Below are 16,385 nucleotides of genomic sequence, written 5' to 3' on the forward strand. Positions count from 1 at the left end.
CAGCACCCAGAGCTCCCGCGGTGCCCTCTGCCGCCGGCAGCTCCGGCTGTGGCCGGGTGTCCAGTGGCACCCTCCCTGTGGGCCGTGGCGACTCGAGGGCAGTGCTGCGTGGTCCGCGTCCCCGAGCCCCAGACGAGGGCCTCATGTCTCCCTCTCTCTCTCAGTCTCTTCCTCTTCCGTCTGGGACTGGCTCCTCGGATACACGACCTGTACGGGAAGGTGAAGTTCACAGGTGAGCCCAGCTCCTGCCCTGGCCGCCGCGGTCTGCCCGGCCTAGAGGCTGCGGGCTGATGTTGGCCACCTCTGGTGTCATTGCAGCCGAGGAAGTCAGCCACATGGCCTCTGAGCTGGCCAGATACGGCCTGCAGCTGCCTGCCTTCAGCAAAATCGGAGGCATCCTGGCCAGCGAGCTGTCGGGGGATGAGGCTGCAGGTAGGGTGGACTGCCCCCAGGGGCCCTCAGACGGAGTCCCAGACCCCTCACCCACTGGCAGGGCATCAGGCCACCTGGCTGGCCTGGCCCCTGTGGGCGTCCGAGGCCGGCAGCCGGCCCGCTGACCTGGTTGCCTGCCCCCTCCTAGTCCACGCTGCCGTGCTGGCCATCAACGAGGCCGTGGAGCGCGGGGTGGCCGAGGACACGCTGGCTGCCTTGCAGAACCCCAGTGCTCTGCTGGGGAACGTTCGCGGGCCGCTGGCGGCCATCTACCAGGAGCTGCTGGCCCAGGCCAAGAGGGAGAAGGCCGCCAGCGCCGGGAGCCGCGTAAGGAGGAGGTTTGGGGTGCACGGGCTGGAGAGCTGGCACCCGGGCAGTCCCGAGTGAGACCGAGACGCCTCTCTCTCCTATGTCTGGGCTCCAGCGTCGCTCACAGGAACCAGTTGTCAGTTATGAGAAATGGGAGGGTGACTTAGAATACAGCGCATGCGGAGGACAGGAGAAGAGGCTCTGGGACTGGGCCTTCGGTGACGGCCGGACACACGCTGGCACGCAGGGGCGGGTGGGACTGGGCTGGCTGGACAACTGTCGGCGCCGGGGGTTGGACCCTACAGTGTCCCAGATTCCTTCCGACCAGACTGACCTTCGCCTTGGGCCAGACGGGCGGGGGCGGGGAGGAGGAGCCGGGCTCCGGGGTCCCCTCACGCTGCGGTGCTTGCAGGAGGATGTGGAGAGCCGGGACATCTATGACCGCCACCTGACTCAGGCCGAAATCCAGGGCCACGTCAGCCAGGCCAACAGTAAGAGGGACAGGCCGGGCGGACGCTGCTTGGAGGCCCAGGCGGAGGCGTCAGGATGCCCTCGGGGTCTGGGGCAGGTCACGCTGAAGGACTTGGGCCCGACCCGTCGCCCCGGAACCAGAGACAGGGTGGGGTGCCTGGGCTGGGCTTTCCCACACGGCCCGGGGCCTCTTGTCTTTTTCAGTCCTTGGGGCGCTAGAAGCTGTGGACTGGGCGCTGGAGAGTCGGAGGGCTGAGGCCTTGCTCGAGGCCCTCTGGGACCCTGCCCTGGCCCTGCGGGACGTGAGGAGGGGCTTCGCAGACTGGTACCTGCAGCAGCTGAGCTCAGACAGAGAGCAGAAAGCTCAGGTCGGCCGGGCCTGCCCCCTGCCCCCTGCCCCCTATAGCACAGGGGGCCTTACTCAATGTCGCCTCCGTCAAGTGACTGGCCGGGTGGGCCAGGCCAGTCCCCCTCAGGGCGAGGCAGGTGGGGGTCATTGGCCGGGTGGGCCTGCACTGCCCCGGGCAGCTGTGGAGTCATGTGCACAGCCCCGAGGCCTCCTGTGCTGCGTGTCTTCCCGCTTCCAGGAGCTGGGCCTGGAGGAGCTTCTGGAAAAGGAGGAGGTCCAAGCCGGTGTGGCCGCCGCCAACGAGAGGGGTGATCGGGAGCTGGCCAGTACGTTGTCTCCAGGCGGGGCCTGGCCCGGGCTTCGCTGGCTCCTGCGGGGTGGGGGCCTCTGACCCTCGCCCGCCGCTGCAGCGCGGTGCTGACTGCGGCCCAGTTCCCGGCCTAGTGGGGCCTTCTCCGTCCCTCACGCGGTGTGCCCTGCCCCAGCTGCCCGGGGGACACTGTGCACGAGCTCGCTCAGGCCTCAGGCCAGGGACAGCGGGGCACCGCTGGGTCCCGGGCAGCCAGTCCCTTCACCTCCTGGGGTCACAGCCTCCCGGGTGAGGGGCACGCTGGGGTCCCACTCTGCTCCCTTCGGGAATGCACACGAGTGTAACTCTCTCTTAAGAGTGTGAGTTGGGGGTGGCCCCCGCCAAGGGCATTCGTCTGGAGAGTAAGGGTGGAGAGGAACTGAGGGTGAGGGACACGGGCAGCCTGCGGGCACCAGGCCTGTCACTAGGCTGGCCCGGCCCCTCCAGAGGGGCTTTGGCCTGCAGGGTCGGCTGGTGCAGCCTCCCCTCCCCCCTGCAGTGCTCCGGGCCGTGCGGAGGATCAACCAGGCCATCCGGGCGGGAGTGGCCGCTGACACCGTGAAGGAGCTGAGGTGCCCAGAAGCCCAGCTGCCCGCCGTGCACCCCTGCGCCTCGGCCGTGTACCAGCAGGAGCTGGCGATGCTCCAGCAGCAGCAGCCGGGGGTGAGGCCCCGCACGCGGTCGGCCTTTGCCTCCCGAGCAGCTGGAGGGGCCGGCAGCCCGCCCAGCGCAGCCTCGGGGGCACTCTTACGTGCTGGCAGAGACCCGGGGACAGACAAGGCGACCGGCCTTGCCCCCGAGCGTAGTGTAATAGCCACTGTCCTTGGGCAAAAACTGCTTGACACACTCATTCACTCCTTAAAGGAGCCCGCAAGGCCGGTGTCATCGCTGCTGTTTGGGGGTGAGACGCAGAGGTCGCGGACACAGGCACAGGCGTAACTGGGCAGTGAGAGCGAGCGCAGAGCTGGGCGTGCCTGCAGCCCGCGCTGTCAGCCCTGCTGCCCGCCTTCGCCCCGGCCCGGTCCATACCGCTTCTCCGACGACAACGTCGGGGCGATAGGGCCCTCCCTCTGGGGCGTCCAGCCTGTTAGAGGAGTTCGAATACCCCAGGGGCCCGGCAGACGATGGAACGCGATAGGACTTCAGACCAGGGAAGCGAGGGAGGAGCCGGGGTGAGTCTGGGAAGGCTTCCTGGAAGAGGAGACCCACACGACGGGCATAGTCTCAACACCGGCGACTGTAGGACAAGCATTGGGCGAGGACCGAGAGGCGAAGCATAGTGACGGAGGTTGTGGACCTCCAGGCTAGACGCCCGAGTTCAAGTCCACTCTGCCGCTTCCGAGCCGAATGACCCTGGGCAAGTTAGCACCCTCTCTGCCCCGGTCACATGTAAAATGGGGCCGATGATGTATTTCTGTGCCGGGTCGTTGTAGGGGTTCGAAGAGCCGACACACGTGCTTAGGGGCGAGGCTGGCCTGCAAGTTTCAGCTTGTTTTTATCCACCGCACTCCGTGCAGACGCAGGAAGGACATTCGTGGCAGAGGGGAGGGCGAGCAGAGGCCCGGAAAGGAGACTGGGCCGGGGCCGGGGGTGCGTGCAGGGTGGGGTGATCTCCTTACCTCCCTGCCGTGTGCCCGGCGGGGTGCGGAAGGGACCGGAGAGCCTGGGAGGGCTCACTGATGGGCTCCGGACTTAATTACCTGACCTCAGGCTCGCCTGGGAGGTGGCGCTGTCGGTGGCACCTGCCTCATTTGCTTATTATGAAAATCAGATGATGAGTGTGAAATACTGACACCCTGAGCACATCTAAGTGTTCTCAAGCGTTAGGCGTGACTGTTCAGGGTGGAGACGGGACAGGGGAGGCGGGGGGCGGGGGGGTGGGAGGCCCCAGGCCCTTCACCAGCCCTCCCCCTCACAGGAGCTTGGCCACGAGGAGCTCTTTGTGGCTGTGGAGATGCTGTCGGCCGTCGTCCTGATTAACCGGGCCCTGGAGGCCGGGGATGCCTACGGCTTCTGGAGCAGCCTGGCGAACCCCGCCACGGGCCTGGCCGGGGCAGAAGGCGAGCACGCTCAGCGGTGAGGGGGCTTCGCCGCGTTGGGAGTTGGGCAGGAGGGTGCAGCAGAGACGCCAGGCCTGCCTGGGGCCCCCCCGCTGCAGGAGGCCCTGCCCCCTGGCCCAGGCCCCTTCTGGTCTGCGGGCGTCCCCGGGGAGACGGTGGGGTCACAGTCACCTCCCTCCCTCTGATTAGTCTCTCTTGTCTTGGATCACAAAGATTTGGTCCCCACTCACGTGCTGGGAAGCAAGCGAGCAGACGAAGTTCTCCCCAAAGCTGCGGGCTGGCGGGGCAGGCGGGCGCGTCACGTCGGCCGGCGGGGGGAGAGGCGCTGTGGCCGCAAGCACAGTCCTGGGGACCGCGGCGGGGACTGGGGGGGTGGCCTGTGCGTTCGCACCGTGTGCTCGCGGGCGGCCTCCTTAGTAAGGGGACCTTCCGAGGGACCTGCAGGGCCTACGCGACGGCCACCAAGCCCTCGGGGGGCTGCGCTCCCAGCTCAGTGTCCCCAGAGATGTGCCAGGCACGCCAGGCATGCAGGCTGTGCTCCCACTCCGAGGGAGGAAGGGGAACGCAAGGGGGACAGCTGACCCTCTCGGGGGTGTGACCTTCACGGGGGTGATCACGGGGGGGTGTGAACCTTCAAGTGGGAGGCTGGCTAATTCTTCCACGGGGTGGGGGACCAGTGCAGGTCAGATGGGCGAGGCCAGGGCCCCAGGCTTGTCTGCTGGAGTGATGGGGCAGAGGCAGCCAGGTGGGGACAGGGCTGGACAGGTCTCCAGAGAGCCCAGCTGTGGACCCTCTCTCATGGGTGAGGTGCGGAGGGGTGGGGCTCACACGCCAGACGACGAGCCAGGGCCTGAGGCTGGGGGAGGTGTGGGAGCAGAGGCCGCATGAGCCACGAGACACAGCAGCGGGTTTGTGGGAAGCCTGGAGGCGCGTCGGGGCGCTGTTGGGACCTGGTGCTTCCAGTCGCACGGCGAGGACATGACTGGGGGCGGGGGACCCGGCCGGGCTTGGGGGCGCCAGGGTTCTCAATGCGGGGAGGAACCAGCAGGGAGGCCGAGAAGGAAGAGCCGTGAGGGGAGGGGCCCGGCGGCCGAGCGAGGAGAGCTCGGGGTCGCCTCCCGGCTCCTACCGACGGAGCCCACGCTGCCCACCCCGCCGCCAGGTACTTCGATGCTCTGCGGGACCTGCGACAGGCTCGTGGACCGGCCGGGGCCTTCCTGAGCTGGAACGACCTGCAGGCCACCGTGAGCTGGGTCAACGCCCGGGCCCAGGAGGAGACTGACCGTGAGTGGGGCCTGGGGGCCGGGGAAGGCCCACCGCGGGCGGCCCTGTCTCGAGGCCGTGGGCCTGAGCCCCCTGCCCGCCCGCTGTCTTCCCCAGAGGTGCTTGCGGTCAGCCTCATCAACGAGGCTCTGAGCCAGGGCAGCCCCGAGAAGACCCTGTCCGCCCTCCTGTGTCCCGCGGCTGGCCTGGACGGCGTCCGCCTCCCTGTTGCGTCCCGGTACCATCTCCTCCTCATCGCGGCCAAAAGGCGGAAGGCCCAGGTGAGGCCCGGGTGCGGTGTCGGCTGGCTGAGTCGGTCCCCGGCGCAGGACGGACGTCCCCGAGTGCAGGCCTGCACCCGGGAGAGCCCCAGCCTGGTGGACACCGTCCCTTCTAGGCACCGAGGCAGGCGGGGTTCTGATCCGGCCCCGGGAGGAGGTGGGCCAGGGCCGGGCCGTGGGACAGAGGGGAGAGCGGGGGCCTCTGCTCGGGAGGAGCCAGGGCCCCGGGCTGGACTGTCCTGCTCTGACACCTGTGACCTCGTGACCTCCAGCAATTCCCTGCCGTCCCTGAGCTCCCCTTCCCTGTAAAACTGCCTGCCCCATCTGTCCTCCTGCCTCCTGGCATGGGGTAAAATCAAATGAACTGAAGGTTGTGCGGGGTTCACGCCCTGAGCGTGTGGCCGTGGCCGGGCTGAGCTGGAGTTGGGCCGGGCTGAAGGCAGGGTGGGCAGGAGCCTTCCCGCCTGGCCGCAGTCCAACGAGCCCGCGTGAGGCTGTGCCCAGGCTGGCCGCAGGCGGGGAGTGGGGGCCGCCGTCCCCGTGGCTGCAGAGTCGGCCTGCAGCTGGGTGTTCCTGGTGGCTGGGCCTGGGGACCAGGGAGACCCACCCGCCTCTCCTCCCGTCTCCCACCTCCAGGGCACCGGGGACCCCGGGGCTGTGCTGTGGCTGGACGAGATCCGCCAGGAAGTGGCCCGCGCCAACCAGGACACGGACGCGACTCAGAGAAGTAAAGGGCCGAGCGGGCAGCTAGGCGATCGGGTGCCCGCCAGCCCCCTCTCTCTCCCCACGCCCTCTGCGGGGAGGAGGGCTGGGCGGGGCGGCCGTGGGACCATGGGCAGGGGTCCTCGGGGGCCGAGAGCCCTTCCCCACGGGGCGAGTGTGGGGAGTCGGGGCCGTGGGGTGTGGGCACAGAACACCCCGCTTGCTGCTGGTGGCTGGTTTGGGGTCCAGCGATCAGCTCTGGCTAGAGAACGCTCAGGCCTGCGGGTGGAGGACGGGGTGGTTTTGAGGAAAAGTGGGCAGGATCAGTGCAGAGGCAGAAACGTGTGAGTTCTTGGCGTCTGGGGACCTGTGTCCATCTGTCTGTCTGTGAGGGACTGGAAGGGGGTGTGCTGCACCCAGCCCCACGTCCTGAGGCTTCATTCTCCTCCTGAGAAGCTGCCCTGGGCTCTGTGCCCAGACCCTGCCTTTGGGCTACTCAGGGCTGACTGCCCTTTCCCGAGGCCACCCCCACACTGCCTCCTCCAGGAAGCCTCCCTTGACTGCACCTTCTCCCCCAGGCACAGCCGTGGGCTGCTGCTTTTCCCGTGTGCGCATCCCTCCTGGGGTGTCCCCTGTCCCCTCTATCAGATGGGGTGTTTTCGTGTCCTCCGAATCCAGCCCCAGCGGACAGGACGGCCTGGGGGGGACTTGGAGGGGTTGACCGCTCGCTCTCATGCCTCTGCCAGTGGCTCTTGGCGTGGCCGCCATCAATCAGGCCATCAAGGAGGGCAAGGCCGCCCAGACAGAGCGGGTGCTGAGGAACCCCGCCGTGGCCCTCCGAGGGGTGGTTCCCGCCTGTGCCGCCGGCTACCAGCGAGTTCTGGAAGGTGCCATGGCTGAGAAGCGACACCCAGGTAACGCCCCGCCTGACCCGCGTCTGCCCGCCTGGCCGCCTCTGGCCCCACTGAGCCTCCTCTGCTCGCTGGCTCCTGTGCAGGGGACACAGCTTTCTGGGTTCAACATGACATGGAGGACGGCACCGCCTACTACCTCCACCTGCAGACCTTCCAGGGGACCTGGGAGAGGCCCCCGGGCGGCCGCCTCAACACCTCCCACCTGACCCGTGAGGAGATCCAGGTGGGCGGGGCCCTGGCTGGGGGGCGTGGATGGGGCTCCCTGTGGGAGAGGCTCCCACCCACCGGGGCACCATGGGCTCTCTCCGCCGCCTCCACAGGCAGCCGTCACCACAGTCACCGCTGCCCACGACCGCCAGCAGCTCTGGGAGGCCAGCGTGGGCTTCGTGGTCCAGCTCCAGGCCCGCCTCCGTGGCGTCCTGGCTCGGCAGAGGTTCGCCGAGCGCTCCCGCTTCCTGAGGACCTGGCTCCCAGCCGTCGTCAGGATCCAGGTGGCGGGCTCTGGCCTTCTCCGTCTTCGGGGGGCTCCCTCCCGATGTGCTCTGTGCCGAGCGGGGTTGGGGTGATCTTTTGGCCTCCGAACGCAGTGCTTCAGAGCACGGATTCTGGGCCCAGGCCGCCTGGGTTTGCGTCCCTGCTCTGTCACTTGGGACGAGTTGCTCACCTTCCCCAAGTTTTCTCATCGGGAACATGGGAATCAGGTTGCGGGGCCCACCCGGTAGGGCCGCTGTGAGGACCCAGCGAGGTCACAGCTGACGCGCCCCGAGCAGTGCCCGGCAGGCGGGCGAGAGCGTGTGCCAGTGCCGGGAGCCGCCAGCGCCCAGAGCGCGAGAGCTGCCTGTCCACCCCCCACGGGGGCGGGGGCTGACGCCGAGAATGATGGCAGGACCCCTTCCTACTGGAACGGGGGCGTGGGGAGGTGGGGGGTTGACGGAGAAGGGGGCGCCCCTGAGGGGGAGGCCGGCTGCCCTTTCTGTCCGGCCAGCCCTTTCCAGTTTCATTCTTGCACCCTGTGAGTGGCCCAGTGTGGCCTCTGAGACTGACCCCAAGGAGCTGGGACACGAGGCCAACTGGGAAGGTTGGGAGCCAGGAATGATGGGAGCCGGACGAGCAGGGACCTCTGGGTAGATGCGACCGAGGGCCTCGTGCCGGTGTTGGCAGCGTGAAGGTGGTTTATTTAATAAGCATCCCTGAGTGCCCAGGACCCACGCTGGCCGGGGGAGGGAAACACCCCCCACCGCCCCGCAGGAGCAGGAGCACAGCTGCCGTTAGATGCTGGGCTAGTGGAGACACAAAGCCGAGCACAGCGCCCCCCAGGGACACGGACGCACAGGCCGAGACTGGCACGCGGCCCTTGGCGATGGGTCATGGTCTGGGGCACGTGGGTGGAAACCGCGGGCTTAGGCTTTGGACTCGGGCTGCAGTCTGCCGCCTGGTCCTGCCTCCCCCGGGGCCTCTGGCCTGGGGTACCCACTTGAGCGGGGCGGAGCAAGAGCAGGGGAGACCCCTCTGCCTCCGGTGGCAGAGCCTGGAGCAGGACAGGGAGGCGTGCTGAGGAAGGGCCTGGGAACAGCGCTAGGCTCCAGGAGAGACAGCAGGTGTCACGGGCCCGAGCTGTCTCTCTCACATCCTGTCCCAACGGAGGGACACTGGAAGCCGAAGGTTAGGGAGAGCCTGGCCAGGAGAGCTGGCTTTGAGACGGGACGGCAACTGGCTGAGAGGGGACGCTCTTAACCCACCAAACTGTGACGTCGGTGGTCAAGTCGTGGTCAGTGCTGTCAGGCGGAGCAGCGGGGGGCCGTTTGACACGGGCCTGGAAGACAGGAGGGACTTGGGTGGGTGGGGAGAAGGCGGGGCACGAGGCCTGGCTTCGGAGAAAATTCAGGGGCCGGAAGTCCTAAGGCTAGTTTGGAAGAAAGCTTGATGGCCGGGATCCTCACGGAGGCAGTGACGGGGAGGGCGGGCGGCTGTGCCGTCACCCTGGGACCTTGGAGCTGGGGAGGGGGCCGGGTGGTCGGGCTGTGAAGGGAAAGTCCTCGCGGGCTTGGGTGACCTGCGCCCTCGGTGCCCGAGCGTGCTTTCCAGACGGCATGTGGGCCGGCGTGTGGCTGCTCTCGAGATGGGTGGGTGAGTGTATCTTGGGGGCGTGGTGCCTGCTTTGGTGAACTCGGTGAGGGAGTGTATGCTTTGCTAATTTCTTTGAGGCTGGTATCTTACGGCTGAGTTTCTGTTGGTTAGCACGGGCGCGTGTTTGAGCATGTGGTGCATCTGTGCACACGCGTGTGTGTGCTGGCCCGAGGGCATGGTCAGCTTCGTGCAGACGGTTGGTCTCCCTGTGAGTCAGAAGTCCTTTGAGAACAGGGCCTGTTCCCCGCCCCGTCTGCTTGCCTGCTCCCTCCCCTCCCTGCGAGCCCAGGCAGAGGCTTCTCCCCGGCCGGCTCAGCCTGGCCCGGCCCGGCCTGGCCCGTTGGGCCAGCTGCGACCAGGGTCTCACCGCCGTTTCTCTCCCGACGGCAGGCTCGCTGGCGGGGTTACAGACAGCGGAAGATTTACCTGGACCGCTTGCAGTACTTGAAAGCAAACACAGATGTCGTCGTCAAGGTGGCTATCGGGGTTTGGGGGGCTCCTGTCTCTCTTGAGGGGACTCTCAGAACGGCCAGCTAGTCCCCTCCCAGCTCGTGACCTCAGAGCCGGCCTAGCTGTCTGGGTCTGAGGGCCGTGCATCTCCCTCCGCAGATCCAGGCGTGGGCCCGGATGTGGGCAGCTCGGAGGCGGTACCGAAGGCGTCTGGGCTACTTCCAGCTGAACGTGAGCACTGTCCTCCCCGTCCACTGCCCCTTCCACCCATGAGAGCCGGGCCAGGCCAGCCGGCGACCCTTCCCTTCTGCGTTCATGGCAGGCTGACTCCGCCGTGAAGATCCAGGCCTTCTTCCGAGCCTGGAAAGCGCGGGGTGACTACAGGATGCTAGGTGAGCACGGTCTCCCCCCACCCCGTCCGTGTGAGTGTCCGCTGTGCGGCCGACGCTTTCAACAGTCAGCATGGGACAGTCACACCGCCACAGCTCACCTGGCAGCCCTGGAGAAGGGGCCTGGCCGTGAGCCCTTTCTCTCATCGACGACTGCACGTGCCTCAGGACCGTGGGGACATGTGCCCTGCCTCTGGGGACCCACAGTTTGAGGGGAGACATAGGGGCCCCCAGAGCCAGGCAGGTGTCGCTGACCTTGCTGGGGCCGCACAGCAGGTGCAAGTTGGTTGTCTGTGGGGAGTGTCCAACCAGGGGTGACAGAAGCCCGGTCGGTCACAGGGCGGGTCCTCCGAGCAGGCTGGCGGTGCGCCGGGCTTCAGCTGTCTTCCTGAGCCACCGCTGGGGCGGAGGAAGGGTGTCCCCTCCCCCAGGGTGCTCGCCGTCCCCCTTGTCCCCTCACGCCCGCGGCCTCTGCACCTCCCGCCCTCCGTGACCGTGACCGTGACCATGACCGGCCGCAGGAAGTCGGCGGGGCTCGCAGGCCTATCCCGCAGTGCCCGGGGACGTGGGGGACTGCAGCTTCCTGCCCCCCAGTTCCCAGTAGTAGGGCGCGCACTGGAGGCCCTAAGGGGGTCCTTCTAGGCTGCTCTTGTCTGCTATCTAAAGTCCAGAAGCCTGGCCTGGGGTTCCACCTCCTTGTGGGTGGACGGATGGCTTGTCCCCACCCTCCGGCCCTTGGGTTCCCTTCTGGGCCTGAGGCTACAGTGCTGGGCTCCAGGTTGAACACGGGTTCGAGAGTCGTCTCCTTCGGCTGCCCGGCCCTCGCCCCACGCTGCCCTGCCTGCAGGGGTGCCGCCTGCCCGCCGCAGCTGTCCGCAGCCCGGCCCCTTCTCAGAGCCTCCTGGTCGCCTGTGTGCTCTGGGCACCCTTGGTCTTTTTCTTCTGTTCACTTCTCGTTTTTCTGGAAGAACTTGCTTTTCCCAGCTCCATCTCCTTCCATTAGCCAAGCCCAGGGCCCCTCAGCACTGGCGCTCAGTGGCCGTGTGGCTCCAGGCAGGTGACTTCGTTATCACCTTCGTTTTTTCATTTACTAAATGAGCCGCCTCCGGGCTGCTTGAGGGTCATCGGGGTCCAGACCCCGGATGCTGCCGCCGTCTTCGGTTCCTCATCGCCCCTCCCCCCGTCATGCCCGTCTGTCCCCGGCGGCCGAGGACCCTCCCGCCAAAATCCCACCCGTGAATCCCCACTGCCGCGTGGACAAAGTCCAGTCTCCCGACCGCGGCCTGCCCTCGGGCCTCACTGGCCGGACGCCGTCCCTCGCCATCTGTGTCCCCGTCCCGCATTCCCGACGTGGCGGCCTCCGGCACTTCCTAAACCTAAAACAGCCGCGTTCGCTCGCTGTCACCCCTTTCCACAGACCCCAGGTCGGGCCACCGCCTCCTCCCACGGGGAGCCTTTCCGCTCTCCCCGGGCGGGCCGGGGTGTCCTGCTCTTGTGCCCGTCTCAGAGCTCCGACCACAGCGTCGTGACCCGCTCCGTTTCGGGGCTGCCTGTGAGGACAGGTCTTCCAGATCGACTCCTGCGTTCGCTGCTCGCTGTGCGACCCGGACAGGGCTCACCCTCTCTGTGCTTTGGCGATCTCGGCAGCTCCTTGCAGGCACTGGCCTCACGGCCGTTTCTCATGGCGAAGCAGTTTCTGTCCCGGAGTGGACAGTGTCCTAGTAGCTGTCTTGCTGTTGTCCCCTGTAGCTGAGCTCGAGGCTTCTCTTTGCCCAGATGTCCCTCCCAGGGGAGGGGCCGTCTAGCTCCGAGCTCCCTGTGGTTAAAGCCCACAGGATGCGGCCCCTCTCACCGGTGCCCCATGTCTGCACTGCAGACAGGAGGGTGGGTGAGGGGCAGGCAGGGCTGAAGGCCAGCGGGAGGTGGGAGTGAACTTGGAGTGAAGGAGTGGGGAGGGGCTCAGGGCAGGGGCCCGGTCGCCTGCGGGAGCTGGCAGGGGCCGGATGGCTGTGTCACATCTGGTCTCCGGCCAGGCTCCAGGATAGCACCGCTGGGAGGCTGCCCATCGCCCTCCGGCTGCGAACAGAGCGTCTAGGGCAGTACGGGGCCTGGGGTGCGGGGGAAGTGTCTGACCCCCCGCTGCCCCCTCCCCCAGCGCACGAGCCCCACCCCCCGCTCAGGGTGCTGCGCAGGTTCATCCACCTCCTGAATCAAAGCCAGCAGGACTTCCTGGCCGAGGCGGAGCTGCTGAGGCTCCAGGAACAGGTGGTGAGGAGGATCCGGGCCAATCAGCAGCTGGAGCGGGACCTGGCCCTCATGGACACCAAGATCGGCCTGCTGGTGAAGAGCCGGGCCACTCTGCAGGTGCGGCCACCAGCCCCTCTCACCCCCAGCTGCTCGTCCTGCCGTCTGCGCCTGGCTCAGGCCCTCACCGCAGCCGTCCTCAGTCCTTGTAACTGCCGGGCACACACGGCTCTGCAGAAGGGCTCTGCCGACTGGGGCTGCGGGCTGCTCGCTTCCCCCCGAAGTCTGTCTTCTCCTTGGGAAACTGGGAGAAATGAGAGGGCCCCCCTCACCGGGCCAAACGCAGACACAGACTCGAAAGCTCCTTAGACTAAATCACCACACACGGGGTAGGAATGATAACTCCACTTAAATTTGCACGACAGTCGGCCAAGAGCCGAAAGCAAAACCAGCATGCACAGCGCCTCCGCCTGGCAGCTGCCTCTCCCTGCGGACTCGCCTGTGACAGCCGGGGTACCAGGCGGGGCCTCCCCGAACCGCCTATCTCCCTCGGCTCATGCCCTGGACCCCAGAATGGGAAGCCCTGGCCCTTGGGGCACTGACCCAGACCACACGCCCTGCGGGGGGTGGGGGGGGTGGGGCTGGCCTGGGCCCAGCGTGTCACCCGCTCCCCCCACCCCCGCAGGAGGTGGTCTCCCACTGCAAGAAGCTGACCAAGAAGAATAAGGAACAGTTGTCAGATATGATGGTGCTGGACAAGCAGAAGGGATTAAAGTCGCTGAGCAAAGAGAAGCGGCAGAAGCTTGAAGCTTACCAACACCTGTTCTACCTGCTCCAGGTGAGCGGGGGCCTCGGAGGGGGGGTCTCCCGTCTCCTGAGGCCTCCGTGCCCCTGCCACTGCCTCCTGCAAGATGTCCTTCTCCGTAACCCCACCGCCTCCCCCAAAGAGCCTGCCTCCTCCCTGGAGACGGGGCAGGGCCGCCTCCATTCCAAGCCCTCCCAGGAAGACCTTCCTTTACCTGGCGGGTCCTGGCGGTGTGCCAGCAGCCACTCCCGCCCCCTCCCACTGCTGCAGACTCAGCCCATCTACCTGGCCAAGCTGATCTTCCAGATGCCGCAGGGCAAAACCACCAAGTTCATGGAGTCCGTGATTTTCGGGCTGTACAACTACGCGTCCAGCCGGCGTGAGGCCTACCTCCTGCTGCAGCTGTTCAAGACCGCGCTCCAGGAGGAAGTCAGGCAGGTCCCCCCGCTGCGAAGGGGTGGGAGGGAGCAGGCCAGGAGAGGCCACAGCTGGTCCTCCCCCACGTGGCAGTTCATTCAGGTTTGAGGGTGGACGTGGAGCCAGAAGCCGTCTTTTCTCTGCCTCCTACAGAGACAGTACCAGACCCCTGGGGCAGCACGGAGGGGACGTGGGCTGACACGGTAGCACAGAGGGCGAGACAGGGGTGACGGACGCTCCTCAAGAGGAGGGACACCAGTACAGGCTCCGAAGAGCCAAATCTCAAGAAGCAAAGGCAGCTACTTGTCCCACACGAGCAGGGGACCAGCTCCAATAAGCTCTCCAACCACAGGTCAAAAGTGGAGCGGCTGCAGGACGTGGCGACGGGCAGCCCCACGGTGGTCAGGCTGGTGGTGAGGTTCTACCGTAACGGACGGGGCCAGAGCGCCCTGCGGGAGATCCTGGGCAGGGTCGTCCAGGACGTGCTGGAGGACAAGACGCTCAGCATCCACACCGACCCTGTGCACGTCTACAAGAGCTGGGTCAACCAGACGGAGGCCCAGATGGGTCAGCGCAGGTGAGTGTGCTCTCGGGCCCTGCTGGGGAGGCACGGGCACTCGACGGGTGGCACGTACGCAGCACGCTGCCTGATGCGTCTGGGACGCCAGCCCTGTGGGACGAAGGAAGGAAGCCGCTCAGTCCCGTCTGGGAGTGGCGTGGGGCCGACGTGAAGGACAGTGACCTGGCGTGCTCAGCCCAGCGAGCCACACGGAGGGACGTGTTCATGTGTCTCTGCTACGTCAGCGCCGGCACGTGGTGCGTGCGATGAGCCGGGGCTGGGGCTGGAGCTGAGGCTGGGCCCCGACGCATGGCGTCCGGGCGGGGTTCAGGTCTGCAGGCGGGGCCGGCGGGAGAAGGTCGGCCTCCCGGACCGCAGGTGTGGCACTCTGGGCACGAGCCACCAGGAGAGTGGGCAGTGCTGCTGGCTCCTCCGGGTGGCACGCGGGCAGCAGGAGGGGGGACGGCCAGCCCCTGGCCAGCCTTCACCATCGCCCCAGGTGCCAAAGACGGTGCAGGCAGCCCTGGTCCCTCCACACCCTCCGCCTGGCCTCCTTGGGCGTGCTGGGCTGCCCTGAGCTGTGCGCGTGTGAGGTCCCGCTGTTCGCTGAGGTTCGAGCAACTGGACCTCGGGCAGGGGCGGCTGATACCTGCCTCTCTCTGCCCGCAGCCACCTCCCGTACAACGTCACTCCAGAGCAGGCCTTGAGCCACCCTGAGGTCCAGAGACGGTTGGACATCTCCCTCCGAAACCTCCTCACCGTAGCGGATAACTTCCTTGTAGCCATCATCTCGTCCGTGGACCAAATTCCGTACGTGCCACAGCCCCAGCCCGGCCCAGCCCGGGCCCGGCCATGACGGAGGGAGCAGGGCAGTCCCTGGGCGCCCCAGGGCGGCCGGGGTGGGCGGGAAGCCACGGGCCCCACTGGAGACTGAGCTGGAACAGAGCGTGCAGGTCCGCGTGGCCCGTCAGGGCATCCTGCAGCTGAGACGGGGGGACGGCGGGTGGTTGTGGGGACACGTCATTGTTCGGGGTACGTGGGAGGAGCAGGGCTCCTGCGTCCCCAGGGTCAGGGCTGAGACGCTCGAGCCGGTGAGCGCTCCGTGGCTCTCTCCTTTCTTAAAATGTAGTCACAACGTGCTTTTCGAAAAGCAGACACCTGAAAACGCTGGCAAGGTAGGCCTCACACAGACCGCCTTTCGGCCAGCCAGCCTTCCCGGGGCTCAGCGCCGATGGGCAAAGTGGGGGTGCGAGCGAGGGGGTGCATTGTGGCTCCGCTCCCCCGCCTAGAGAACTGGACGAAGGGTTTACAGTTAGGGTTCAGAAAAGGTTCTCCTAGAACTAATAGCAGAAAGTGCAGGATGAGGCGCAAACTGTCTCTGATATCCTAGGAGGCAGAAGTAGCTTTTAAACAAATTTAAAGAACTTCGCAGGTAGCACGCCCATGCTGGCACTCAGCTCTCGGGGTGAGAGGTGGGCCCGCACCCATAGAGACGCAGGACCCGGGTGAGCCTAGCGTTTGTCCCCAGCTACGGCATGCGGTACCTGGCCAAGGTCCTGAAGACCACCCTGGCGGAGAAGTTCCCGGACGCCGGGGAGGCGGAGCTCGACAAGGCCAGTGCAGACCCCGCCCCGCCCGCCCCACATCCACACAGGACAGAGACCCTGTGCAGGGAGCCCCACAAGGAAAGCGACCCTCACCCTGCGACTCGTCCCTGGCTCACCAGCAGGGCTTCATCGAGGCGGGGACAAGGGGGCAGGAGCTGACGGAAGCCAGCCCCGGGTTCTAGTCCCAGCTGGCGCTCGCATGTGCTGTGTGACCTTGAGCAAGTGGCCGGCCTGTTCTGGGTCGTTTTCTCTTCCGTGAAATGACCGGACAGGCCCAGGTGGTCCTTTCCGGCCAAGCAAGCTGGATGGGGGCTGGGGCTGGCCAGCCGCGCAGCGTGGTGGGCGTCCGAATGGTCTCCTCTGCCCGCAGGTGGTAGGGAACCTCCTGTACTACCGCTTCCTGAACCCGGCCGTGGTGGCGCCCGACGCTTTCGACGTGGTGGCAATGGCTGCGGGCAGCATGCTGACCGCCCCGCAGCGGCACACCCTGGGGGCTGTGGCCCAGGTCCTGCAGCGGGCCGCGGCTGGCGACACCTCTTCTGGTGACAGCCGACACCTGCGCGTCTTGAGTGACTACCTGGAGCAGACACACCTCAAGTTCAGGTCTAGGGTCCTGGCACCCCGCGCCTCCCCGTCCCTTCTCCCCGGCTTAGTGTG

The 16,385-nt window shown here is 66.9% G+C and overlaps 1 protein-coding gene across 2 annotated transcripts in view; it reads left to right on the top strand.

Annotated features, from left to right (window-relative positions):
* The window catches only part of IQGAP3 (IQ motif containing GTPase activating protein 3), a 31,744-nt gene that overhangs the window by 8,584 nt on the left and 6,775 nt on the right, over positions 1 to 16,385 (top strand). For both annotated transcript variants that reach the window (XM_039849827.1, XM_039849826.1), the window contains exons 6-29: positions 165 to 232; positions 319 to 432; positions 581 to 759; positions 1,154 to 1,232; positions 1,417 to 1,580; positions 1,800 to 1,887; positions 2,410 to 2,573; positions 3,829 to 3,986; positions 5,133 to 5,254; positions 5,351 to 5,514; positions 6,151 to 6,241; positions 6,963 to 7,130; positions 7,214 to 7,353; positions 7,451 to 7,621; positions 9,648 to 9,731; positions 9,867 to 9,938; positions 10,030 to 10,099; positions 12,252 to 12,460; positions 13,026 to 13,178; positions 13,416 to 13,579; positions 13,915 to 14,139; positions 14,791 to 14,931; positions 15,650 to 15,734; positions 16,099 to 16,331. In XM_039849827.1, coding sequence (XP_039705761.1) covers positions 165 to 232; positions 319 to 432; positions 581 to 759; positions 1,154 to 1,232; positions 1,417 to 1,580; positions 1,800 to 1,887; positions 2,410 to 2,573; positions 3,829 to 3,986; positions 5,133 to 5,254; positions 5,351 to 5,514; positions 6,151 to 6,241; positions 6,963 to 7,130; positions 7,214 to 7,353; positions 7,451 to 7,621; positions 9,648 to 9,731; positions 9,867 to 9,938; positions 10,030 to 10,099; positions 12,252 to 12,460; positions 13,026 to 13,178; positions 13,416 to 13,579; positions 13,915 to 14,139; positions 14,791 to 14,931; positions 15,650 to 15,734; positions 16,099 to 16,331 — 3,306 coding nt within the window. The remainder of the gene's footprint in view (positions 1 to 164; positions 233 to 318; positions 433 to 580; positions 760 to 1,153; positions 1,233 to 1,416; positions 1,581 to 1,799; positions 1,888 to 2,409; positions 2,574 to 3,828; positions 3,987 to 5,132; positions 5,255 to 5,350; positions 5,515 to 6,150; positions 6,242 to 6,962; positions 7,131 to 7,213; positions 7,354 to 7,450; positions 7,622 to 9,647; positions 9,732 to 9,866; positions 9,939 to 10,029; positions 10,100 to 12,251; positions 12,461 to 13,025; positions 13,179 to 13,415; positions 13,580 to 13,914; positions 14,140 to 14,790; positions 14,932 to 15,649; positions 15,735 to 16,098; positions 16,332 to 16,385) is intronic.

Source organism: Pteropus medius, unplaced genomic scaffold (assembly GCF_902729225.1).
Source record: "Pteropus medius unplaced genomic scaffold, Ma_sr-lr_union100, whole genome shotgun sequence".
Classification (NCBI taxonomy): Eukaryota; Metazoa; Chordata; class Mammalia; order Chiroptera; family Pteropodidae; genus Pteropus; species Pteropus medius.